Source organism: Oncorhynchus masou, chromosome 4 (assembly GCF_036934945.1).
Source record: "Oncorhynchus masou masou isolate Uvic2021 chromosome 4, UVic_Omas_1.1, whole genome shotgun sequence".
NCBI classification, from domain to species: Eukaryota; Metazoa; Chordata; class Actinopteri; order Salmoniformes; family Salmonidae; genus Oncorhynchus; species Oncorhynchus masou.
In genome coordinates, this window is record NC_088215.1 from 12,098,172 (window position 1) to 12,123,490 (window position 25,319).

Consider the following 25,319-nt stretch of genomic DNA (forward strand, 5'->3'; position numbering starts at 1 on the left):
GAAGTAAATACCCAGAGAGGCCAGTCGTAGAAGTAAATAACAAGAGAGGCCAGTTCTAGAAGTAAATAACAAGAGAGGCCAGTTCTAGAAGTAAATTCCCAGCGAGGCCAGTTGTAGAAGTAAATACCCAGTGAGGCCAGTTGTAGAAGTAAATACCCAGCGAGGCCAGTTCTAGAAGTAAATACCCAGAGAGGCCAGTCCTGGAAGTAAATACCCAGAGAGGCCAGTCCTAGAAGTAAATAACAAGAGAGGCCAGTTCTAGAAGTAAATAACAAGAGAGGCCAGTTCTAGAAGTAAATTCCCAGCGAGACCAGTTGTAGAAGTAAATACCCAGCGAGGCCAGTTCTAGAAGTAAATACCCAGAGAGGCCAGTACTGGAAGTAAATACCCAGCGAGGCCAGTCCTGGAAGTAAATACCCAGCGAGGACAGTCCTAGAAGTAAATAACCAGAGAGGCCAGTCCTACAAGTAAATACCCAGAGAGGCCAGTCCTACAAGTAAATACCCAGAGAGGGCAGTCTTAAAAGTAAATAACCAGAGAGGCCAGTCCTAAAAGCAAATAACCAGAGAGGCCAGTCCTACAAGCAAATAACCAGAGAGGCCAGTCCTACAAGTAAATAACCAGAGAGGCCAGTCCTACAAGTAAATAACCAGAGAGGCCAGTCCTACAAGTAAATAACCAGAGAGGCCAGTCCTACAAGCAAATAACCAGAGAGGCCAGTCCTGGAAGCAAATAACCAGAGAGGCCAGTCCTACAAGCAAATAACCAGAGAGGCCAGTCCTACAAGCAAATAACCAGAGGCCAGTCCTACAAGCAAATAACCAGAGAGGCCAGTCCTACAAGTAAATAACCAGAGAGGCCAGTCCTACAAGTAAATAACCAGAGAGGCCAGTCCTACAAGTAAATAACCAGAGAGGCCAGTCCTACAAGTAAATAACCAGAGAGGCCAGTCCTACAAGTAAATAACCAGAGAGGCCAGTCCTACAAGTAAATAACCAGAGAGGCCAGTTCTAGAAGTAAATATCCAGAGAGGCCAGTTCTAGAAGTAAATATCCAGAGAGGCCAGTCCTACAAGCAAATACCCAGAGGCCAGTCCTACAAGCAAATAACCAGAGAGGCCAGTCCTACAAGCAAATAACCAGAGAGGCCAGTTCTAGAAGTAAATATCCAGAGAGGCCAGTTCTAGAAGTAAATATCCAGAGAGGCCAGTTCTAGAAGTAAATAACCAGAGAGGCCAGTTCTAGAAGTAAATAACCAGAGAGACCAGTTCTAGAAGTAAATAACCAGAGAGGCCAGTTCTAGAAGTAAATAACCAGAGAGGCCAGTTCTACAAGTAAATAACCAGAGAGGCCAGTCCTACAAGTAAATAACCAGAGAGGCCAGTCCTAGAAGTAAATAACCAGAGGCCAGTCCTACAAGTAAATAACCAGAGAGGCCAGTCCTACAAGTAAATAACCAGAGAGGCCAGTCCTACAAGTAAATAACCAGAGAGGCCAGTCCTACAAGTAAATACCCAGAGGCCAGTTCTAGAAGTAAATAACCAGAGAGGCCAAATCAAATCAATCAAATCAAATTTTATTTGTCACATACACATGGTTAGCAGATGTTAATGCGAGTGTAGCGAAATGCTTGTGCTTCTAGTTCCGACAATGCAGTAATAACCAACAAGTAATCTAACTAACAATTCCTAAACTACTGTCTTATACACAGTGTAAGGGGATAAAGAATATGTACATAAGGATATATGAATGAGTGATGGTACAGAGCAGCATAGGCAAGATACAGTAGATGGTATCGAGTACAGTATATACATATGAGATGAGTATGTAAACAAAGTGGCATAGTTAAAGTGGCTAGTGATACATGTATTACGTAAGGATGCAGTCGATGATATAGAGTACAGTATATACGTATGCATATGAGATGAATAATGTAGGGTAAGTAACATTATATAAGGTAGCATTGTTTAAAGTGGCTAGTGATATATTTACATCATTTCCCATCAATTCCCTTTATTAAAGTGGCTGGAGTTGAGTCAGTGTCAGTGTGTTGGCAGCAGCCACTCAATGTTAGTGGTGGCTGTTTAACAGTCTGATGGCCTTGAGATAGAAGCTGTTTTCAGTCTCTCGGTCCCAGCTTTGATGCACCTGTACTGACCTCGCCTTCTGGATGATAGCGGGGTGTACAGGCAGTGGCTCGGGTGGTTGATGTCCTTGATGATCTTTATGGCCTTCCTGTAACATCGGGTGGTGTAGGTGTCCTGGAGGGCAGGTAGTTTGCCCCCGGTGATGCGTTGTGCAGACCTCACTACCCTCTGGAGAGCCTTACAGTTGAGGGCGGAGCAGTTGCCGCACCAGGCGGTGATACAGCCCGCCAGGATGCTCTCGATTGTGCATCTGTAGAAGTTTGTGAGTGCTTCTGGTGACAAGCCAAATTTCTTCAGCCTCCTGAGGTTGAAGAGGCGCTGCTGCGCCTTCTTCACGATGATGTCTGTGTGAGTGGACCAATTCAGTTTGTCTGTGATGTGTATGCCGAGGAACTTAAAACTTGCTACTCTCTCCACTACTGTTCCATCGATGTGGATAGGGGGGTGTTCCCTCTGCTGTTTCCTGAAGTCCACAATCATCTCCTTAGTTTTGTTGACGTTGAGTGTGAGGTTATTTTCCTGACACCACACTCCGAGGGCCCTCACCTCCTCCCTGTAGGCCGTCTCGTCGTTGTTGGTAATCAAGCCTAACACTGTTGTGTCGTCCGCAAACTTGATGATTGAGTTGGAGGCGTGCGTGGCCACGCAGTCGTGGGTGAACAGGGAGTACAGGAGAGGGCTCAGAACGCACCCTTGTGGGGCCCCAGTGTTGAGGATCAGCGGGGAGGAGATGTTGTTACCTACCCTCACCACCTGGGGGCGGCCCGTCAGGAAGTCCAGTACCCAGTTGCACAGGGCGGGGTCGAGACCCAGGGTCTCGAGCTTGATGACGAGCTTGGAGGGTACTATGGTGTTGAATGCCGAGCTGTAGTCGATGAACAGCATTCTCACATAGGTATTCCTCTTGTCCAGATGGGTTAGGGCAGTGTGCAGTGTGGTTGAGATTGCATCGTCTGTGGACCTATTTGGGCGGTAAGCAAATTGGAGTGGGTCTAGGGTGTCAGGTAGGGTGGAGGTGATATGGTCCTTGACTAGTCTCTCAAAGCACTTCATGATGACGGAAGTGAGTGCTTCAGGGCGGTAGTCGTTTAGCTCAGTTACCTTAGCTTTCTTGGGAACAGGGACAATGGTGGCCCTCTTGAAGCATGTGGGAACAGCAGACTGGTATAGGGATTGATTGAATATGTCCGTAAACACACCAGCCAGCTGGTCTGCGCATGCTCTGAGGGCGCGTCCTAGAAGCCAGTCCTAGAAGTAAATAACCAGAGAGGCCAGTCCTAGAAGTAAATAACCAGAGAGGCCAGTCCTACATGTAAATAACCAGAGAGGCCAGTTCTACAAGTAAATAACCAGAGAGGCCAGTTCTACAAGTAAATAACCAGAGAGGCCAGTTCTAGAAGTAAATAACCAGAGAGGCCAGTCCTAGAAGTAAATAACCAGAGAGGCCAGTCCTACATGTAAATAACCAGAGAGGCCAGTCCTACATGTAAATAACCAGAGAGGCCAGTTCTACAAGTAAATAACCAGAGAGGCCAGTTCTACAAGTAAATAACCAGAGAGACCAGTTCTACAAGTAAATAACCAGAGAGGCCAGTTCTACAAGTAAATAACCAGAGAGGCCAGTTCTAGAAGTAAATAACCAGAGAGGCCAGTTCTACAAGTAAATAACCAGAGAGGCCAGTTCTAGAAGTAAATAACCAGAGAGGCCAGTTCGAGGGCTAAAACAGATAGCACAGACAGGACTGTAGATGACAATTACATTTTTTTTAAATACAGATAGAAAATAACTAAATAGCATCACAGCATTAATATTACACTGAATTTCAAATTTTAAAATGGTGTCATCCATTTACTCTCCTAAACCACTCAAAAGGAACCATGAACACCGTAATCATGTATTAGTTCAGAAACCTCATTGGAAAATGGAGACCTGCATACACTGAGTGCACAAGACATTAACACCTGCTCTTTCCATGACATAGACTGACCAGGTGAAAGCTATGATCCCTTATTGATATCACTTGTTAAATCCACTTCAAAATCAGTGAAGATGAAGGGGAGGAAAAAGTTAGAGAAGGATTTTTAAGCCTTGAGACAGTTGAGACATGGATTGTGTACGTGTGCCAACGGGCAAGACAACAACAAAAAATGTAAATGCTTTTGAATGGGGTATGGTAGTAAGTGCCAGGCGCACCGGTTTGTGTCAAGAACTGCAACGCTGCTGGGTTTTACGCTCAACAGTTTCCCGTGTGTATCACGAATCGTCCACCACCCAAAGGACATCCAGCCAACCTGACACAACGAAGGGAAGCAATGGAGTCAACATGGGCCAACGTCCCTGCGGAACGCTTTCAACACCTTGTAGAGTCCCTGACTTGTAGAGTCCCTGACTTGTAGAGTCCCTGACTTGTAGAGTCCCTGACTCGACAAATTGAGGCTGTTCTGAAGGCAAAAGGGATGCACCTCAACATTAGGAAGGTGTTCCTAATGTTTTGTGCACTCAGTGTATTTCTACTCTTTCCCAGGCTATCAACAGCCACAGTCGTCCTGTTTGGTGTTTCGTTTGGAGCGGAAGAATTATTATTAGCTTGGTTAGATAGATAGCAGCCGACAACAAACAAGAAAATTACTACAAAATGCACCAACATTCTCAGAAAAAGGGATCGAGAGAGAGAGAGAGAGAGAGAGGGCGAGAGAGTGATAGAGGGAGACTAGTGAAAGAGAGAAGTAAGAGTTAGAAAAAGATGAAAAGGAAGATCCATCTTCAAGCCAGGGAGAGTTAAGTAGCGGCACACACACACACACACACACACACACACACACACACACACACACACACACACACACACTATAAACCTGATGCCTATGACCATACTCTAAAAGCCGCCATCTTGCGACTAGCATAACATTTTAAAAATAAAGACTAAATGATGCTACATTTACGCAACGTCGAAGAGCCTAACATTCATTGGTTGGCTTATGGAAACATGGGGTGTTGCTAAAACTAAATAGTGCCACCGAAGACAAAGTCCTTGCGTTACGAACGAGCCAACGGTGTAACTTTCTATGTTGGAAAACCCTGAGGTTGGTGTTAAAAATAAAATGTACCCTGAGCTTCAGAAATTGCGCTCTGGCCATGTGTGAAGTTCTCTAGGTACAGATCTAGGATCAGCTTCCCCTCCCCCAATACTAAACTTAACCATTATTGGGGGAAATACATAACTGACCCAAGATCAGCGTCTTGGGGCAACTTCACTCTATTCCTGTGTGTAAGCCTCCAGTAATGGGAATTTAGAGCTGTATGAAAGAAAAGCACATTGGGAGAAACTATGGGAAGCGAGGGAGGGATGGAGGGAGAGGCGTAAGGGTGCAGAGGGGTAAAGCAAATGAAGAGTGTTCTGGATCCTACTTGTTGACGCGGACAGGGGTGGAAGCGACTAGTACACTACATCTATAGTACACGAGCCTGGCCCCAGATTTGTTTGTGCCATCTACCCAACAATAACCATAGGAGATGGCAAGATGGCAAAACAGATCTGGGACCAGGCTAATAGTAAGCCTATACAGCAGATGGTGAAAGTGTCCCCATATGAGCAAATGAACATTAGGGAAGTCACTGTGGCATGGTTTGTTTGGTGTTGTTTTAAAAAAGACACGTTTTAAACATAAAACAGATGTGAGAAAGGTAGGAGGAATAACCTGAGAAAGAGAGCAATAGAGATGAGCAGTGGGAGTGGACTAGGCTGCGTCAACAGGAAGTGACATTACACTAGGGAGGAGGAAGGTGGTCGGTAAAGAGAGAGCGCGTCGTAAAGCTTTGCTCTCGCCGTTAGTAAACATGCCAAGTGCAGACAGGCATTGAAGATATGACTGGAGGACCGCACAACCTTATGACACCCCAAATCCAGGATCAAGGAGGACTCATTTGCTACACTTGCCTATGTGGCCTAAAATCAGTACATAAATAACATGAAACATTATAGGTTACTTTCTTTAAATGCCTTTGCTCTTACAAACTAGTGGACATTACCGGTGATAACAAATGCATGCAACATGTACTAAGACTGGATTTGGGGGGTGGGGTGGGTTTCCTTCCACAAGCCAAAAGGTGTGGCCTTTGACCCCAAGAGGTCAGCAGGGGTCGTACCCCCAGCCTCTAGGTCTATTCTAGCTACAGTTAGTGGTAGTGCATTTCTCACTCAGTCAGTCAACACATACATAAACAATCCATATATTAAGTGTCAGTCAGTCAGTCAATGGAGGAACATATTAAACAAGCAGGGAACAGAGGATGTTGCTCTAGCATACCAGCTGTATGACCTCCCGATTAGTATTATACATCTGAAACGCATGCACAATCTAACCAATTGATCTAAAACGCCAAATTATAACCCCACCTAGGTATCTTAAGATGAATGCACTAACTGTAAGTCGCTCTGGATAAGAGAGTCTGCTAAATAACTCAAATAAAATAAAAATGTAAAATGTACAATTAAGGGGCTGGGATTTTTGTCCCATAACCCATACTCTGATACAGTAAAACCTAATCTAAATTATCTAGCTGTTATCACCAAACGGCGAATAAAATTAGGAATGATCATGTCAATCCCACGTTAGTTCTCGGTCATATTGGGCCGTACCAGCGTGAGTGAATTGAGTTAAATAGCGTTACATATGGAGTATATATCTAAATAAAATACATGTGTGTGTGTGTGTGTGTGTGTGTGTGTGTGACTGCTTGAGACTTTTCCTAACAGCTATCCAATTTCTACTCAAAATCGCATAGAACTAGGACAATTACTTCTGCAGTGCGGTCAAGACAACTTCGAAATCTAGTCGTCCATTTCTAAACAGCGATAGAGCAGAGAGAAGGAGGGGCCAGCGGTTAGCTGCCTGTCACTCACCGTCTTGGTGCACACGCATGGCGGACGCCGTGATGTCAGTAGTCACGTTGAAGTAGGGCAACCACAGGTCCTGATGGTTACATAGACCACACATTCCATATGAATTGGAATAAGGAACATTCAGAGGGATATATATTATGTAGAACAAATATGCCTCTCCAAAATGTGGAGTAGGTATCAACGTCAGCTCTATTCAAGACATCTCTATCTGCAACTGTTCACAAGGTTTGCCGACTGAACCGAGCCCAGTTTCCTTCACAGACAGACATCTCTAGTAGCACTGACAGACAGTGTGACTTCTCACCTCAGCCTGCTTGTCCTGGAACACTTTGGAGATGCTGGTGTTGAAGGCGGCGCCGGTGAACATTGAGGTGATGGGATAGGTCAGGTCAAGGATGGTTTTGAATACGGAGTTCATCGCCTGTAGGGAGGGAGGGAAGGAGGTTAATAATGAGCGTGTCCGAGGTCAACATTTCAGTCGGAACCGCACAGAATCACTGATCCACACTGATCCACAAATCAGCACGAGTGATTCTGTGTCTCGCCGTGCTCAAACTGATCCCCTCTAATACACTACATGTCACCTGACAAAGGAATGTGCCAAATAGGAACTAGAGAAGTGCATTATGGTGTAGCGGAGGGAGGATCAGACCTTGGACCACTCGCGGGCTCTCTGCTTGGTGCGCACCGCACTCCTCTCCTCGGCGTATAGCGCCCCGATGAACGATCCGATGGACGTCCCGCCCACGATGTCGATGGGAATCCCTGCCTCCTCCATGGCCTTGATCACTCCCACGTGGGAGCAGCCTCTGCAAGAGTGACAGAGACAACAACCAATCAGAGAGAGTAGGAAACTCACTCTGTTTGAGGACTGCATTTCTTCCACTTCTTTCATTAATTTGAAAAGATCCGAAAGAACCTGACTAATTCGAGACTACAGATACCCTGAAAGACATTAATGTTACAAGAATAATCAACAGAAGACAGGACTTCTCATGCAAAGAGCTGTGGTCCCATGACTGTCATTGAAAACATGCATTTGATGATGTCGATAGTGTGGAGTAAAGCATGTACTACTTGATCATCTACAAAAGAGAGTCTGGCACAAAAGAGAGTCCACTGACCTGGCACCTCCTCCTCCCAGCACCAGAGCGATGCTGTTCCCAGTCAGTACCCGGGCCAGCCGAGAGAAATCACTGTGTCTGTCCGCTGTCTTCTCACACACCTTCTCATACACCTCCCTCTGCACACACACACACACACACACACACACACACACACACACACACACACGTTGATTTCAGATGATAATCTGAGCAATTTGTAGGCTTCCATGCGCTTTGAGACAAGAGCTTGTCCAACCATTCAGACTTAGGCCTGGTTAGCGACAGTTGCTATCCACCGAAGCGCTGTAAGTGGTTGGTAAACTTGTCAATGGATCATTTCCCCAAGACGACCTGGGCTGGGTTTCCTAAAGCCTTTGTAGCTAAAGCACCATGTTATTTCTCTTGAAAACCAAAACTCGTGTTATTCGTAGAACAGAAAAGGGCTTAATTTTGAGCCGTCACTCGGTGCAAGATAAAACAAAAAAAGATATAGATTGGACGAAGAGGACACGCTCAACAGGCTATTAAAGTATCCATAAAACCTTTGCTTGCAAACAGACTAGCCTCCTCTCTTACCACATCGTCAGAGCTCTCTTTACAACCGTCCTCATCCTCAATCTAACGGAGGAACACAATCAGATGTGGGCAAAGGTCGGTGTGTAACGAATGAATAAACGAATGAGAGAAAAGCACAAAAAAAAAACGAACGAAAGTTAGAAAGAGAAGTCATGGCATCTCCCCAGGAAGTCGCACCAGTTTTGAGGGGCTGCGTCGTGAGAAGACCCGACGGGGGCAGCGGAGGTGGAGGTGTCCAGAGCACCAGCTCCTCATGTTGAGCCACTCTACGGTCCTGGAGGGCCCCGAGCCGTCCTCTTTATGGAGCAGCACCAGCTGTTTCAGGGCCCTCACCGCGGTGTTCTCCAACATCTGCTCTAACTAGAGAGACAGAGAGACAGAGAGAGAGGCATGGGTAGATACAGTACTGAGGATAAGATGCAGTCATAACTAGACTGTTAAAAAATATATATATATCTCTACAAATAAGCTTAAATATGAGGTTCATGTATAATTTCACAACGAAAGTTTTAAATTGAACAAATAAATGTAACGAGGCAGCTTGTAAGTAGAGTAGCTTCATAGGTCAACCAATCCTCCAAACATTGAGCCCAAATCAACCTCCAGCTCTTCACCCCGTCCCTCCTACCTGTCCCAGCGCAGGCTCCTGTTCCCCCAGGCCCACGATGAGGATGCAGTCAGCCTGTCTGATGCAGCGCTGGGTCCAGGGAGTCATACTGCTGTCTGTCTGGTACAGAACTATCCTGTTGATGTCCTCCTGCTGGGCCAGCCAGCCAGACAGACGGTACTCGTGGATACTGTTACGAGGGGAGAACGAGAGTTAAGAACAACCAACTGGTATGGATACTGCAGAGGGAGAGAGGAAGAAGAGAGGATAAAAACAGACCTATCCAGAGCGGAGGCCCCCAGTCGCTCTCTGATGATGTCACTGGTCAGCAGCAGGGTAGGTCCTACACGTCAAGGACAAATAGAAATATGTCTAATATTTCCGAGAGAACAATTTATGTATATAAAATTGAATATCACGGTCGCTCAATGTAACAACTTACCGGTAGTTAAGGAACAGAATAGAACAACTTTATTGTCCACAGAATCTACTCACATTAGGCAGATGTAACTATTGACTAATATGAAACAAGATGTTCAAGTCATAGTAAGGTTTGATTGACAGTTGCTATGCTAGTCTCTAGAGGCGTGTACCTATGGCACTGAGGGCGTGGCTGAGCTCCAGGTTGAAGGCGTTGATTGGCACCTCGTCACAGATGGGCAGTACGGCCACAGTGGACAGGTTACTGGCCGGGTTGGTGACGTCAGGGCTGGACGCTACGCTGGACAGGCCGAGGGCAGAACCTGGAGAAGTATGGGGTGAGAGAGAGAGCGAGAGAGAGCGAGTGAGAGAGCGAGAGAGAGCGAGTGAGCGAGTAATACATGGCTTTATCTAGAGGACAAAGAGGGCAAGTGTGTGTATGCATACAGTACATGCCTGTGTACACACTCACCTGAGAAAGGTCCGCGGGCCTGTTGCAGGTTCCCCAGGATCTTCTGTCCCAGCAGGTGGATCAACCTGGTGACCACCTGTGGGTACCTCCTCTTGATGTTGTTGAGCGTTCCCTCTGGGAGCTTGACCAGCTCTGTGTCTCTGACCGCGTGGACCGTGGTGGCTCTGGGCTGTCGGGTCAGGGCCTCAACCTGGGGAAAACAGGAGGAGATTGTGAGAGCTCCAAAAACAATGGGATTTAAAAAAGGTATAGTGTCCCCAATGATCTAATACAACCCAAACATACACTATACACACACACACGGGTCTAATATAAATACATGAGGTTGACGTTATTCTGAATATTAGCTTTATAAACTAATATAGTGACAACATATTCTGCCTTTACATAGAAGACCAGAACGATGAGAGCTGTAGAAATGGGCCAAAGTCTCACCACTCCTATAAGGTCTCCTCGACCGTACTCTCCTACCAGCTCCTTCTTCCCGTTAGCTTTACGTATAACAGAACGCAGACGTCCGTTCAGAACTATGTAGGTGCAGTCCGACTGGTCATCCTGCCTGGAGATATGAGGAGAGGAGGTGGAGGACAGTCAGTTCAGTTTTCATCAGACTGAAAGAAGAGTGGTTTGGTTTCAGGACAGTGTACAGTTGAGCGTGTCTGTGCAAGGCTAGAGTTTGAAACGTATGAAAGAAAAATACCTTCAGATAGGTGATATTGTCAGTCAGAAAAACACACCAATACAGTGTTTCTGGTCAAATTAAAAATACTGCCATAACAGAAGATTTGTCCAGATACCTATAGAGGGCTCTGCCGGCCTCCACAGCCATCCAGTCTATGGCGAAGTCCATCTGTCTGACGAAGGGGGACATGCGGATGGCTACGGTGTGGGCTGCACTCAGAACCACACTGGGCTGTTCCCTCATGATCCTAAAGACAGGGGGCAGCACAGAGCACACCAGATCAGGGGAAAACACACAGGCAGTGTCTCCGGGGAGAGGCAGTCACTATGCTTAAATATCACAGGAACTGATAAACAAAGCTAGGGTTAGAGGAAGTGTTGGCCACTTTCGAACCACTTCCGTCTTTTCTACCATGACCAGATAGACAGTAATAACCAGCATCTTATCAACAGTGAGACAGTTGTGACGTCTGGAACTGAACCTACTTGTGACCGATGGTTTAATAGTCAACAGTCAGTGACTACGGGTATATTTACATTTCCTGTAATCATCCAACAACCTGCATTTCTCTACTTCTAAACCCGAGTTAGGCTTAAACTAAATGTTCCAGCTTCATGCCCAGACGGTGAACGATACCCCTTTCACACAGAAGGGTTTAGCCCAGGGGTAGGAAACCCTGTTCCTGGAGGGCCACGGGTACAGCAGGATGTTGTTCCAACTAGGCACCAACTGAGCTAATTGATCAGTTCAGCACCTAAATTCAACACAGCTGGTCTTCCAGGTCGGTTAAATCAAAAACAGGAAGTGCCTGCAGCGCTCCAGGACCAGGCTTGCCCCCCCCCCCCGCTATAGTCTATCTCTAGTCTGGTCTCTACAAGACACCCACTCGTAAAAGTCAGACTTGGAGATCTTGAGGAAGGTGCAGTCTCTGTTGGCCTTGATGGTGAAGATGAGGGGTTCTCCAGTCAACACGGCCAGCTGGCCCACCATCTCACCCGGCTGGGTGACAAACAGGCACACCGCATCCTGCTTGTCGATCATCCGCTGGTACACGTGGAGGCAGCCGGACAGGACGAAGTGGAGACTCACATCCTGAGAGGAGAAGAGGGAGTTCAGATTTCAGGTCTCATGTTTTGTTTTTGTGTGTTTAGAGGGGTTGAAGAGAGGCGAGTAGAGGAGGGGGTAAAGAGCTGGGGAGGGGAGAATAAGGTATATGGGAAAGAGAGGGATTTGGAGGGGAAAGATGTCAAGGACAACATTAAGGGACGATAGGAATCTGTGATATCAAAAATCTATAATGTTTTGAAGTCTTGTCCCTCATAAAATTGTTGGATTAAACAGTCAGGTTGGCATGTGTTGTCATGACGATGTAGACAATTTTGACTTTGCAGCTGGCCCATCTCGCGGAAATCGCGGAAGGTGACAAACGTCAACCTGCATTCAAACAGAGGAGAGGACATCTCTCCAAGCCTCAGAAAAGTACCTGGTCTCCTTGTCTAGCCAGCACGGTTCCTGCCTTGGCGTGGTGCAGAGTCACTCTCCCATTCAGCAGAGCAGGGTCCTGGCAGAAGAAGGAAAAAGAACAGAACGAGAGAAAGAGAGAGAGTTAGACAGCGATAGAGGGAGGGAATGAGGAAACGCTCTTGGTGGTGAAACAACGTCTGGATTCCCCTTTTGCTCTCCTGGGCTGCAAATCCAGAGGGTTGGCAAATATACGGACGGAGACAGAACTTTCGATATCGTACATTTCAGATGCTCGGTTCCAACCATAACAGTAGATTGTGAAATGGAACTGTAAGAAGCTTCGATAAAAGGAGTCAGAGGGAGAAAGTGCTGGTTGATGTCCAGTAAGGAGACATGTTTTGAAAAGGGGAGGTACTACTTGTCCAATAAGAACACTTTGGCCTTTGCATTTCAAAATATCTTGTCTAGACATGGTACATTAGCCCAAAGGACAAATTAACTTGGTGACTTGGTGTTTTATTAACACAATAATCAGGTAAATGCCACGATTACATTGTTACTAGAGTCATGGTTACATAGATAGCAACCATCTACTGACCATGTACTAAGGTTACTAAGCAGTAGTTAGTACTAACCTCTATCCTCATGAGTTTGAGGAGCTCCTTCAGGGCCTCCTCGAACAGGGCAGGGCTGGGGCGACCGGGGACGGGTCCTGGTCCTGGCGAGAACTGGTTCTCCGGACCCCCCTCCTCCTCGGGGTACAGGTACACCCCCGACGGCACCTCGTCTACGGTCACCCTCCTCTCCCGCTGGTCCTGGGAAAGAAACAGACAACATGGAGGGACATGAATGTCAATTACAGTACACTGTGCCTGGTCTACTTTGAAGTGCAGATCTGTGATGTACAAAGATAAGAGTTAGTGGTCTACTTTGACGTGCAAATGTGTATTTTAGTGCACTAGGATGACTGTTAGTGAATAGATAAACTGTTGAATTACTAAAAAATGTCTGTTTGGATTTTATTTCAAATGTAAGTACACAGTCTGAGATGTCACTAATATCCAACCTTGTGTGTGTGAACACGCGTATATACTGACCCGTGAATAGGTGGGTGGCGTGTTGCCGTCCTCAGCGGAAACTGAGATCCGTCCCCTCTCGTAGGCCATATCGAAATCCGACCGCAGATTCTTCTGCATGCCTGTGTGTAGACACCACACACACACACACACACACACACACCACAGAAATCATGTTAACACAAACACGTGTAAACGCCACAGTCAACAGTCTGAGAAGCAACAGAGGTAAGTTACATACATAAAGCACACTAATGTCAAGTCAGGTCACTAACATGCAGTAAAAACTGGACTGAAGCCACAGAGCTGAAGTTACATACTAAGAATGCAGATGTTACCACACGGACAGAGAGAAAAGAACGGAAGAGGACAGAGAGAGGGATCGAGAGACCGACAGAAAGAGTTAGTCACCAGCGATGTCGACAGGCATGGAGATGGTCCTGCTGAGGATTGGTGGGACTGTGGCTCCATCCTTCCCAGGATCTGATGCGTCCTTCACGGCGGCCTCGCGGTCCTCCGCGGGCACGGTCAGGCTACCGAAACGCTTGCCGTGGCGCTGGGGGCTGGTGCGGGGCACGGGGTGGGGGGACAGGGGCAGCAGGCGCAGGAGCTGCATCTCCTATAGGGAGGACAGGACAGGGGCATGGGAGAAAGAGAGAGAGAGAGAGAGAGAGAGAGAGAGTGAGAGAGAGAGAGAGAGAGAGAGAGAGGAGGTTAGTGTCAATGAAGACAGGCTAGCGTTGAATTAGCAATGTTATAATTACCAGGTCAGCATTGAAAAGTGATTAGCGGTAGCGTTAGCGGTGAATGACTCAGTCTGGTAGATGAAGTAACAAACAGAATGTCCATGTGTGGGTGCGTGTATGTTTGAGGATCTGGGTGGTATGATGAATCGTGGCACTGTGTTTGTGTGTGTGTGTGTGTGTGTGTGTGTGTGTGTGTGTGTGTGTGTGGCGCTTGACTCACGTGGCTAAAGAGCTCGTTGGTGAGCCCTAGGTAGTTGTGCAGCGCCAGAACGGTTACTCTTTGGAGACGAACCATGATGATCTGCATGAGAAGACCGAGGGAGGAAAAGGTCACATGAATATCAAGAGAAAAAAAACACACGCCCACACCTGGTGACAAACACACACACACACACAATGCAGCTTACCTGGACCACCCGCACCAGGCTCTCAGGGTACTTCTCGAAGATGGAGAGGAAGGCCTCGACGGGTAGACGCAGTACGGTGGACACCTCAGCCGCCCGCGCCGACACCGTCCTGTACGGCTTCTGGTGTCCCTGAAACACACAACACAGTGATAAGGTTCACACACACTCACGCTCTCAGAATATACTGTAACTCAATATTGGTAACTTTACAGACATTTTGGAGACTTGAGACATTTTACAAGTTCCTATTTTCAGCAGTAAAGGGAGGGGAAGTTTGTGTTGAGAGTGGTTCTCACATGCTAGCTAGTTGTACCTGAAACAAACACAATGACAAGGCCCTTTCAACGCTGTCCTATTTATTTAAGTCAGTTAAGAACAGATGCTTATTTTACAATGACGGCCTACCCCGGCCATTGCAGTGACTTGGGTGAAGCTTCTTTTTTTTTAAATGTCCCTGTGACCAACGCACTAACAAAGAACTGAACTACTCAGTAAAATGTTTATAGTCACAAGCCAATAAGAGGGAACTAGCAGAACCCACCAGCAGAAAGCATTGCTTTAGAGACGTCTTCCACTTCCTTTTGTCAGCCGTAAAGCAACGGTTCCAGGATGTCAGGTACTTTTCCCAAGTCTAAATATAGGAGTTAGATGCTAGCTACCAAATCCTCTTGACTCTAAAAGGGTCATGTGTTTAATAGTTCACTGTATACTTCCCACCAAGAGTAAAAGCGCACATAAGCCACACTTGTCATATCATAGTGCTTCACGATATAACATTAAATTGCAAAATCATCTTGTCTTTGATATGATTCAACTTTAGCGGCTACGATTCAACGCTCGACTTCCCTGACTTGTTCCTCGACTTAAGTTCAAAGTTCTGACTGAAACGTGACAGGGACAGACAAAGGGGTGACTCAAACAAGAAACGACACGTGGCATGGTGGTTTAGGGAGTGTGGAATGTGGGACAGGAAGTGGGCGTGTCTTACGGTGATGACGTCCAGGATGCTGAGGAGGCTGTGGACACTGTCTCCGGGGTACACCTCCTTCACCACACCGTCCTTGCCGTCCTAAACACACAGGGGTAAAAACAGAGTATGTCATAATAAATTAACATGGACAAAAAGGCACATACATTTGTGTTAAAAACAAAGGACAAAATAACACAGGCAAACATTAAAATTGACAGTTATCGTGAAAACATTCTGTTCATGTTAAGTTATTCCAATCTTTGCCCAAATGCAAGTTCATCGTGGCCATAACGTTCTAAATTCAGAGATCATTCCATTTGATCCATTCCATTTGATCCTTTTCCTTCATATTGGGATAATCTGAATCAAAAACTAAATAGGTGCTAACCATTATTTAATGACCTACAAGAGAGTTAATTGTTAGAGAACTGTAAGCCCCTTATGAGAGTACGTGTTTACTCGTTAGCATGGATGGAGGCTCAATTGTACAGAAGGCAACAAAAAAAACTAAAATGTAAATGTCTGGCCACTTGTGTTCATGAGAAACACACACAGGTGCACAGACACAAACACACACACACACACTCCCTCCCTCCCTCCCTCCCTCCCTCCCTCCCTCACCATTCCAGTAAGGCACAGTTCTAGTTTTCCGTCCTGCACCACGTAGATACTGCTGTCAGGCTGGCCCGGTCTAAAGACGTACTCTCCCTGTTGAAACTGCAGGAACACCATGTGTTTACACAGCTCCAGGAACAGAGGCTTCTCAAAGTGGCCCAGCACACTGCAGGGGGGGGGGGGGGGGTAGAGATGGAGAGATTACTACACACAAAAAAGTGATTGACTGACCTACGTATCACCCTGCATCATTAATAACTACTCAATATTATTGGAAGATCAGTCAGTCACAATTTACCCATGATACATGGTGGTTTGATACTCAAACACACACGTCTCCTCCATATAGATAAGAACTCCACGACATCTTAACACACACAGAGAGTACACTCTACACACACACACACACAAACAAACTCAGAGAAGTCCCTACGTACCGGACGTTCTTGAGCATGTAGAGCACCTCGGAGGGCAGGTGGGAGTTGGCCACGTCAAACTCTGTAAGGTCGGCCTCCAGCACTGAGGGAGGAGGCTCCTTAGCTACCAGGGTGGGCACCTCCTTCTTAAAACGCAGAATCCTGGAGGGAGGAGAGGGGGGTGGGGGTGGAGAGCAGGATGAGAGAGTGGGAGGACAAATGTATAAGAGACTATTGTTCTCTACTCTGTAGTCACTAAGTTCGTTAGCATCATGAATTAGAGTAGAGTAGACAGGGTAAACCGTGTTCACACACTTTTTGGCAATGTTGAGCATTTTCTGCTTCTTTTTGAGTCGTGGGCGTGTGGAGGAGGCTGTGCCCACCAAGGAAGAGGTGGACTGGGATACCTATGAGAGCCAGAGGTCAAAGGTCAACTAGGACAAAAAGACACATTGTCGAACAAAAGGGTACCATTTTACTTTGCTAGAAACCCCAAAACGCATCCCACCACAGCCACTAACCTTGCGCATGATCTTTCGCCCATAGAACATGACCTTGTCCCTCTTGCGGAATCGATACTTGGGGGCCTCCTGGGCTTGCAGGTCTGTGAGAAGTTAAAACATACATATATGGAGATACTAGAGCACGGACACAAACAGTATGGCAATGTGAACAAGATAAAGTACCAGTATGAACATTTTAAGATACATTTTAGCATTGTATAGCAAGCTAAAACCATATATTCACAAGCAGTTGACTGGACGATTGTTTGGTCAATAGGCTGTTGTTCGACCAAGATTTTGTTTTAGTCGAGCAGTCGCAAATTAATGAAGAAAAAAAAAAAAATCAGTGGCACATGAGACTAATCCATTGAGGAGGCCGTGGGTATGCCACGGTCCAAGATGAAAGGGGGTGTGGCTAAAATGCATGTCTCTCTCCAGAATGGGCTCTCCCGCCATTTCGTATAAATTCATTGTTTCATAACTTAATTGTGTGAATTCTTTGCCCTTTGATTGTGTCTATCGATTCCCCATTACATATATCACCAGTAGTAACCTACATTTAACGTTAATTCCCGATCTACAATGTTTGTTTGGTTATGGTAATTTTATGGTAATATTATTATTATTAGGTCTACAGTCGTTTACTGTTCTCATTGTTGGAGTGGACACGTTGTTCGCAGTGCTCACAGCCTATGCTACACTTCTGAGAAAAAAGTTTTGGTTCATTTCATTCCATTGTTTTTTGTTTAGAACACTCCTGTCAAGGTTAAGTAAGGACGTGCACCTGATTACGCATATAGAAGTAGGCCTAGGCTACCTGGCCTGCGTGCTAATGGTGGCCTATAAAATGTGCCCATTTGGGGATGTCTGATAGTATTTGATTGTCTTAACTCACCGCCACTAATAAGCTGTAGAGCTTCTCAAAGAAATGCTTTCTTCACCTCAAACAGAACGTTAACAAAGTCTGGTTTTAGAATCCATTTAGAATGACAATAGTTTGTCAATGCATTTGAAAAATATTTCCAGCGCTCTCCCTTTCGATAACCACTCGGCATGAAAGGGAAACATCTAATGCTCTGATTGAGTGGAAATGTCATAAAATAGCTTGATTATCTTTTGCACAAATAGCTTACAGCTGTGTCTGTCCCGAGCTCACTGGAGCGGGAAACTGAGTGCCCAGAGTATTTTATACAATGTTACAAGTTTCCTAGCAGGAGCTTCAGGCTGGACCCAGTTGATACAATGTTTCAAGTTTGTTGCAGATAGGCCTTGCATTGCCAATGTAATTGATAGGATACTTATATTTAAAATCAGGATATTTTCTACCTGCTGGATGCAATGTTTTTCATTTCTTGGCTTTATGTAGGCAACTTGTACATAGTTGGCAATAAAAGTTACTTTTAGATTTGTATAATTTTCATTTAGATAGAATTTAAATGAACCACATGACAATGATTTTGAGATAAAGACTATTAGAAATTAAATGAAACTGTCACGAAAACGTGCATATGAAAATCAGAACTGGCACGCAGATCGGTAGACATGGTAAGATAAATTGGTACTCCAAATCAAAAAGGTTGCCGACCCCTGGTGTTGCCTATTAACGGCAACTTCAAGAGTTTAACGGCAGAATCTGCGAAGGTTGGCGGGAGGGTCAGGAAAAGATTTAGGCTATCTTGTCCTCTGGCTTCCTCTTGAGTCATTTGTCTTAATTATTTAACTCAAACAGCGTGTGCAAGCATTAGACAAGCTTAGTACACAGATGATTTTATTAAAACACATAGGGTGTCTATACACTACATGACCAAAAGTATGTGGACACCTGCTCATCGAACATCTCATTTCAAAATCATGGCCATTAATATGAAGTTGGTCCTCCCTTTGCTGTACTCTTCTGGGAAGAGTTTCCACTAGATGTTGGAACATTGTTGCCGGATCTTCCTTCCATTCAGCCATAAGAGAATTAGTGAGGTCGTGCACTGATGTTGGGCCTGGCTCGCAGTTGGGGGTTCCAATGCATCCCAAAGGTGTTTGATGGGGTTGACGTCAGGGCTCTGAGCAGGCCAGTCAAGTTCTTCCACACCTGGCATCTGCCAAACAGATTAGTTTGTCGGACTGCCAGATGGTGAAGTGTGATATATCACTCCAGAGAACACGTTTCCACTGCTCCAATAGCGGCAACCTTTACACCACTCCAGCCGACGCTTACAGGCTGACTACACCACTCAAGTCGCGTGCGCAAGCGTTGCAAAATAAATGTAGAAATCTATATTATTCAATTATTGTGCGCCAACGACCATCTGCGTTGCCAAGGGTAAAATAGAAGTCAGTTCTATTTGTGAGGCAGCTCGCGGTGCAAGTCCTGCCTCTCCCATCTCCTCATTGGTTTATAGAAGCAGGTACCCACGTGCCATCTCCTCATTGGTTATACCCACATGGGTTACTTAAAGACGAACGAGGTCAATGGCGGTAATGCACCTAATTTATGAAAGTTGCCAATATAAAGTCAAGAGATGAAAAAGTCTAGGAGGAGAGATGACTAAAAACTATTTGGTTGACCGTTTTATGTGTGGCTTAATTGTCGGAGCAGAGGACCTTGTGCATTTCAGGTAAAATAACAACTCAATGTTTATTTCCCAGGACAAATTAGCTAGCAACAACAAGCTAGCTAAATAGGTCAAATTAGCTAGCAAGTGCAAGCTAGCTTGCTAAATTGACATAAATGTTCAATGCGTTTCGACCGGTCCCCAAATTAATGTAATTGGTTCAGAGTTTGTTTTGATATTTTAACCTGCGTGTCGTCATCAAGTTTGGTGTGGGGGGACAAAATACATTTATGCGCGGTGGCGCACACGTGCAGCCGGTTTGGGTTCCGTGTTAGCATTGCGCATGGTGATCTTAGGTTTGTGTGCTGCTTGGCCATGGAAACCCATTTGATGAAGCTCCCGATGAGCAGTTCTTGTGCTGATGTTGCTTCCAGAGGTAGTTTGGAACTCGGTAGTGAGTGTTGCAACCGAGGACAAAAGATTTTTACGCGCAACAACACTCGGTGGTCCCGTTCTGTGAGCTTGTGTGGCCTACCAGTTCGCGGCTGAGCCGTTGTTGCTCCTACACGTTTCCACTTTACAATAAAAGCACTTACAGTTGACCGCTGCAGCTCTAACAGGGTACAAATTTGATTAACTGACTTGTTGGAAAGGTGGCATCCAATGGTAGTGCCACATTGAAAGTCACAGAGCTCTTCCATACAGGACATTCTACTGCCAATGCTTATCTATGGACAGTACATGGATGTGTGCTTGATTTTATACCTGTCAGCAACAGGTGTTGCTGAAATAGCTGAATATACTAATTTGAAGGGGTGTCCACATACTTTTACACTCAGTCTGACAATTTTTTGGTGGTTCCGGGACAGCGCTAGAAAGCTCTTAGGTGTAAGTGAAGGGGAATCGCTAGTGTAACTGAAGCTCGCATTTATTTCATTTTATCGGTATCGAAGAAAATGCATTGGAGAGAGAATGTGACACGTACTTCTGAGCTGGATCCTCCGCAGCATGAAGAAGATGAGGATGGCGATGAGGATTATGGCGATGCCCGCACCAATCACCATCCCCATCATCTAGAGAGAGAGAGAGAAAGAGAGAAAGACACACACACAGAGACATGGACAAAGAGCGACATGGACAAAGAGCGACATGGACAAAGAGCGACATGGACAAAGAGCGACATGGACAAAGAGCGACATGGACAGAGATGTAGAGAGACAGACAGAGGGAGATGTGGAGAGACAAAGAGAGAGAGAGAGGTGTGCAGCAGTTGATTAGAGCATAATTACAACGGCTTCATGGAATGAAACACTGCACACCAGACTACAACATACAAACTAACCATGCTAGTCTGTAGCTCGTCCTCCACTAACGCCTTGATGTTGTTAAACCCTTCCTGTTGGTAGACAAAAAAAGAGACGTGAACAACCATATAAAATAGCCTATGTACTGTAGACAGGGAGATTTTTCCAGAGCTGGGAAAGCTCCGTTACTGAGTTAAGTAACTGACGTATAAAGGAATTCAGGGCTTGGGATTTGCCATGCCCGGGGAAAAGAATGTCAGAGAAGGAGGAATGATGATGTAAAATTGTTTCATCTTGGTTGAATCAGGTCTGGATGACAATTTCCAGGGGGGGGGGGGGGGATCTTAAACACATCCAGTCACCCAATGTGTTGATTTTGGTCTAACTATTTATCAACACCCTCTTAGGTCAGCACCCCTCTTGCTCTTTCTTTTTGTTCCCCCATTCTTCTCTAAGTCCCTTCTTACCCAGCTTAACTCAAAAAGCGCCATATAAATATATGGGACAACACAACTCACTAACAATACTTTTAATGATGATTATTATACAGTAAGCCTATTTGCCTTCTCTCAATGTGGATTGAGTTGCCGTGCGCCCATGTCAACCTGGCTCTGAGACCAACAATAGGAACAGTGCTGCTTTACTCTGCTGCACCAGACAATAACACAGAGCTCATTGAGACATGGTGCAATTTGGCTGTGATCATCTGACTATACTGTACACAGCTGTGAGTGAGTGAGTGAGTGAGTGAGTGAGTGAGTGAGTGAGTGAGTGAGAGAGGTAACAAGTGAGAGAGCCAAGAGAGATGTCTAACTCCTATGCCATACGCACCCACACAGTTGGGGACCAAAGCAGAGAAATGACAGTGAGAGTCTCTTATCTTTTGAGGTCTCTAACTCTAAATCAATAGGACACTTCTCTCCAGGAGGATATCGTAGAACTTGAGTGATGTCCTGCCAAAAGGACCTTCCCTGTTCTAATTCCTTCACTGATTAAGACTAGGCCCTATATGACTCACTGAAGGAGTGGAGATCCTAGCTCAGAGATAAGCTTATTTACAGTTTTGCTGCAATAGAAAGTGTGTGTGTGTGTGTGTGTGTGTGTGTGTGTGTGTGTGTGTGTGTGTGTGTGTGTGTGTGAGAGAGAGAGGGGATGGTTGGTTGAGTTAACCAATCAGATAGTGTATAACTATGGGGCAAGGCCAATGGGCTTTTAGTACTCTGGCTCTCAGCGGGAGGGCGGTCAGTGCTTATTGATCAGGAGAAGAGACAAAAGAAAGGACTTAGCTGCAGTTATTGATGAGAAGTTGGTTATGGTCTGACAGACGGTGGATACTGTACATACTGCAGAAGACATTTCGGTTGAATTCATACAGTTGTGCAACAGACTAGGTATACACACACTCTCTCTCTCTCTATGGGAGTGGTACTGTAGTAGTTGGTGAGGTCAATGGGGCCAGAGTAAGTGGTAGAGGACAGGATTGTGTGTGTGTGTGTGTGTGTGTGTGTGTGTGTGTGTGTGTGTGTGTGTGTGTGTGTGTGCGCGCGCTTACGTCCAGAGAGGCATTTGCATGTTCTTGGCCCTCTTGTTCCGAGGTGCTCTGTCCCATTCTAACCCCGCCTCTTCACCAGGCTGGTCCATCAACGGCCTCTAAGGAGACAAAACAGGATGTTGGCATTAGACATGCAGGCTACTGTTTACATCACTCATTCACACACAAGTAGTAAAGCAAATAGCTTTTTAGTAGCACGGAAGATAAACCTGGACTTTTAAAAAGAGCAATGACTAATAAAATGATACGAAATACTATCTAGTATGCATTTATGACTCATTGCTCTTTGTGAAGGTTGTCCAGGTTTAGGGTTGCAAAATTCTGGTTGGAAAATTCCCTGAATCAGGAGGCAACAAGCTGGAATTCTAGAATACTCCAACCAGAATTCCTGGAAAAGTCACCTATCCAGGTTTCTGAGAGGTACTGCTGTTTATAGATACATACTGTATACTCTCAGCCAATCCCCATCCGTTCCCCTCCCCCACTGAAACTGGCAACATGATCATCTCTCAGTCCCAAACCAAGTTAGAGATAATAACAGTGCTCCAATGACACACAGGTAACGTCCCAAAGGGCATCCTATTCCCGACACAGTGCACTACTTTTGAACAGAGCCCTAGTCAAAAGTAGTGCACTATATAGGGAATACAGTGGCAGTTGGAACACATGATCCAGAGACAGACAATCCTACTGTGCCCAGATGGCATGGCAAGCATGGTACTAACACCCCCCCCCCCCTCTTCCCATGAACATCTCCCTGAGGGCTGGTCCTCTAAGAGCGTTTACCCCCCCCCCCAATCCCTATTTGGGTTATTCAAGTTCCTTGGTGTCCACATCAACAACAAACTAGAATGGTCCAAACACACCAAGACAGTTGTGAAGAGGGCACGACAAAGCCTATTCCCCCTCAGGAAACTAAAAAGATGTGGCATGGGTCCTGAGATCCTCAAAAGGTTCTACAGCTGCAACAGCGAGAGCATCCTGACCGGTTTCATCACTGCCTGGTACGGCAATTGCTCGGCCTCTGACCGCAAGGCACTACAGAAGGTAGTGCGAACGGACCAGTACATCACTGGGGCTAAACTGCCTGCCATCCAGGACCTCTACACCAGGCGGTGTCAGAGGAAGGCCCTAAAAATTGTCAAAGACCCCAGCCACCCCAGTCATAGACTGGTCTCTCTACTACCGCATGGCAAGCGGTACCGGAGTGCCAAATCTAGGACAAAAAGGCTTCTCAACAGTTTTTACCCCCAAGCCATAAGACTCAAGAACAGGAAATCAAATGGCTACCCGGACTATTTGCATTGTGTGCCCCCCCACCCCAACCCCTCCTTTTACGCTGCTGCTACTCTCTGTATATCATATATGTATAGTCATTTTAACTATACATTCATGTACATACTACATCAATTAGCCTGACTAACCGGTGTCTGTATGTAGCCTCGCTACTTTTATAGCCTCGCTACTGTATATAGCCTGTCTTTTTACTGTTGTTTTATTTCATTACTTACCTATTGTTCACCTAAAACTTTTGTTGCACTATTGGTTAGAGCCTGTAAGTAAGCATTTCACTAAGGTCTACACCTGTTGTATTCGGGGGAAGTGACAAATGCACTTTGATTTGGTGACTCCTGGGATTTAGGCCTAGCGCTGACCAATGAAACTCCACCCCCATCTGTTCCCTTCAGCTTGCCACTTTACTTTTCTTCCTCCCACTCTCTCCATGTATCCCTACATCACAGCAGACATTCCAGACCCCCCACCATCTCTCCTAACCCATGTGTTGACGTAAATAAATGCAAGTATGCAGCCCAAACAAAGTCTTTATAGGCCACACACTGAGCACAGACAAACAAGCAGCTAGCTTAGCATTCAAACTAGACCGATTAAATCAGAATGGCCGATTAATTAGGGCTGATTTCAAGTTTTCATAGCAGTCGGTAATCTGCATTTTTGGACACCGATCATGGCCCGATTACATTGCACTCCACGAGGAGACTGCGTGGCAGGTGCTAGCTAGCATTAAACGATTAAGCATATAATCGATGCGGTGCCTGTTAATTTATCATTGAATCACAGCCTACTTCGCCAAACGGGTGATTTAACAAGCGCATTCGTGGAAAAAAAGCACTGTCGTTGCCCCAATGTGTACCTAACCATAAACATCAACGCCTTTCTTAAAATCAATACACAAGTATATATTTTTTAAACCTGCATATTTAGTTAATATTGCCTGCTAACATGAATTTCTTTCACTTCTCTTGCGTTGTGTGCAATAGAATCAGGGTATATGCAGCAGTTTGGGCCGACTGGCTCGTTGCGAACTGTGTGAAGATTATTTCTTCCTAACAAAAACAGCCAAATTCGCCAAACGGGGGATGATTTAACAAAAGCTCATTTGTGTAAAAAGCACAATCGTTGCACGAATGTACCTAACCATAAGCATCAATTCCTTTCTTAAAATCATAACACAGAAGAATATTTTTTTAAACCTGCATATTTAGTTAAAAGAAATTCATGTTAGTAGTCAATATTAAACTAGGGAAATTGTGTCACTTCTCTTGCATTCATTGCACGCAGAGTCAAGGTCTATGCAACAGTTTGGGCCGCCTGGCTCAATGCGAACTAATTTGCCAGAATTTTATGTAATTATGACTTAACATTGAAGGTTGTGCAATGTAACAGCAGTATTTAGACTTATGGATGCCACCCGTTAGATAAAATACGGAACGGTTCCGTATTTCACTGAAAGAAATGAAATGATAGTTTCCGGATTTGACCATATTAATGACCTAAGGCTCGTATTT

At 45.5% G+C, this 25,319-nt stretch overlaps 1 protein-coding gene across 3 annotated transcripts in view; it reads right to left on the reverse strand.

The window, feature by feature from the left end:
• Positions 1-25,319, reverse strand: part of LOC135524012 (patatin-like phospholipase domain-containing protein 6) — a 41,109-nt gene that overhangs the window by 11,179 nt on the left and 4,611 nt on the right. For all 3 annotated transcript variants that reach the window (XM_064951138.1, XM_064951120.1, XM_064951129.1), the window contains exons 2-27: positions 22,513-22,610; positions 20,999-21,052; positions 20,642-20,729; positions 17,129-17,211; positions 16,923-17,014; positions 16,629-16,769; positions 16,198-16,357; positions 15,595-15,675; positions 14,607-14,735; positions 14,420-14,500; positions 13,865-14,072; positions 13,475-13,575; positions 13,013-13,192; positions 12,397-12,474; positions 11,800-12,005; positions 11,029-11,160; positions 10,667-10,790; positions 10,232-10,421; positions 9,933-10,082; positions 9,619-9,682; positions 9,361-9,529; positions 8,910-9,092; positions 8,175-8,293; positions 7,703-7,859; positions 7,355-7,471; positions 7,051-7,120 (exon numbers count right to left, since the gene is read on the reverse strand). In XM_064951138.1, coding sequence (XP_064807210.1) covers positions 7,051-7,120; positions 7,355-7,471; positions 7,703-7,859; positions 8,175-8,293; positions 8,910-9,092; positions 9,361-9,529; positions 9,619-9,682; positions 9,933-10,082; positions 10,232-10,421; positions 10,667-10,790; positions 11,029-11,160; positions 11,800-12,005; positions 12,397-12,474; positions 13,013-13,192; positions 13,475-13,575; positions 13,865-14,072; positions 14,420-14,500; positions 14,607-14,735; positions 15,595-15,675; positions 16,198-16,357; positions 16,629-16,769; positions 16,923-17,014; positions 17,129-17,211; positions 20,642-20,729; positions 20,999-21,052; positions 22,513-22,569 — 3,214 coding nt within the window. In that variant the 5' untranslated portion in view covers positions 22,570-22,610. The remainder of the gene's footprint in view (positions 1-7,050; positions 7,121-7,354; positions 7,472-7,702; positions 7,860-8,174; positions 8,294-8,909; positions 9,093-9,360; positions 9,530-9,618; positions 9,683-9,932; positions 10,083-10,231; positions 10,422-10,666; positions 10,791-11,028; positions 11,161-11,799; positions 12,006-12,396; positions 12,475-13,012; positions 13,193-13,474; positions 13,576-13,864; positions 14,073-14,419; positions 14,501-14,606; positions 14,736-15,594; positions 15,676-16,197; positions 16,358-16,628; positions 16,770-16,922; positions 17,015-17,128; positions 17,212-20,641; positions 20,730-20,998; positions 21,053-22,512; positions 22,611-25,319) is intronic.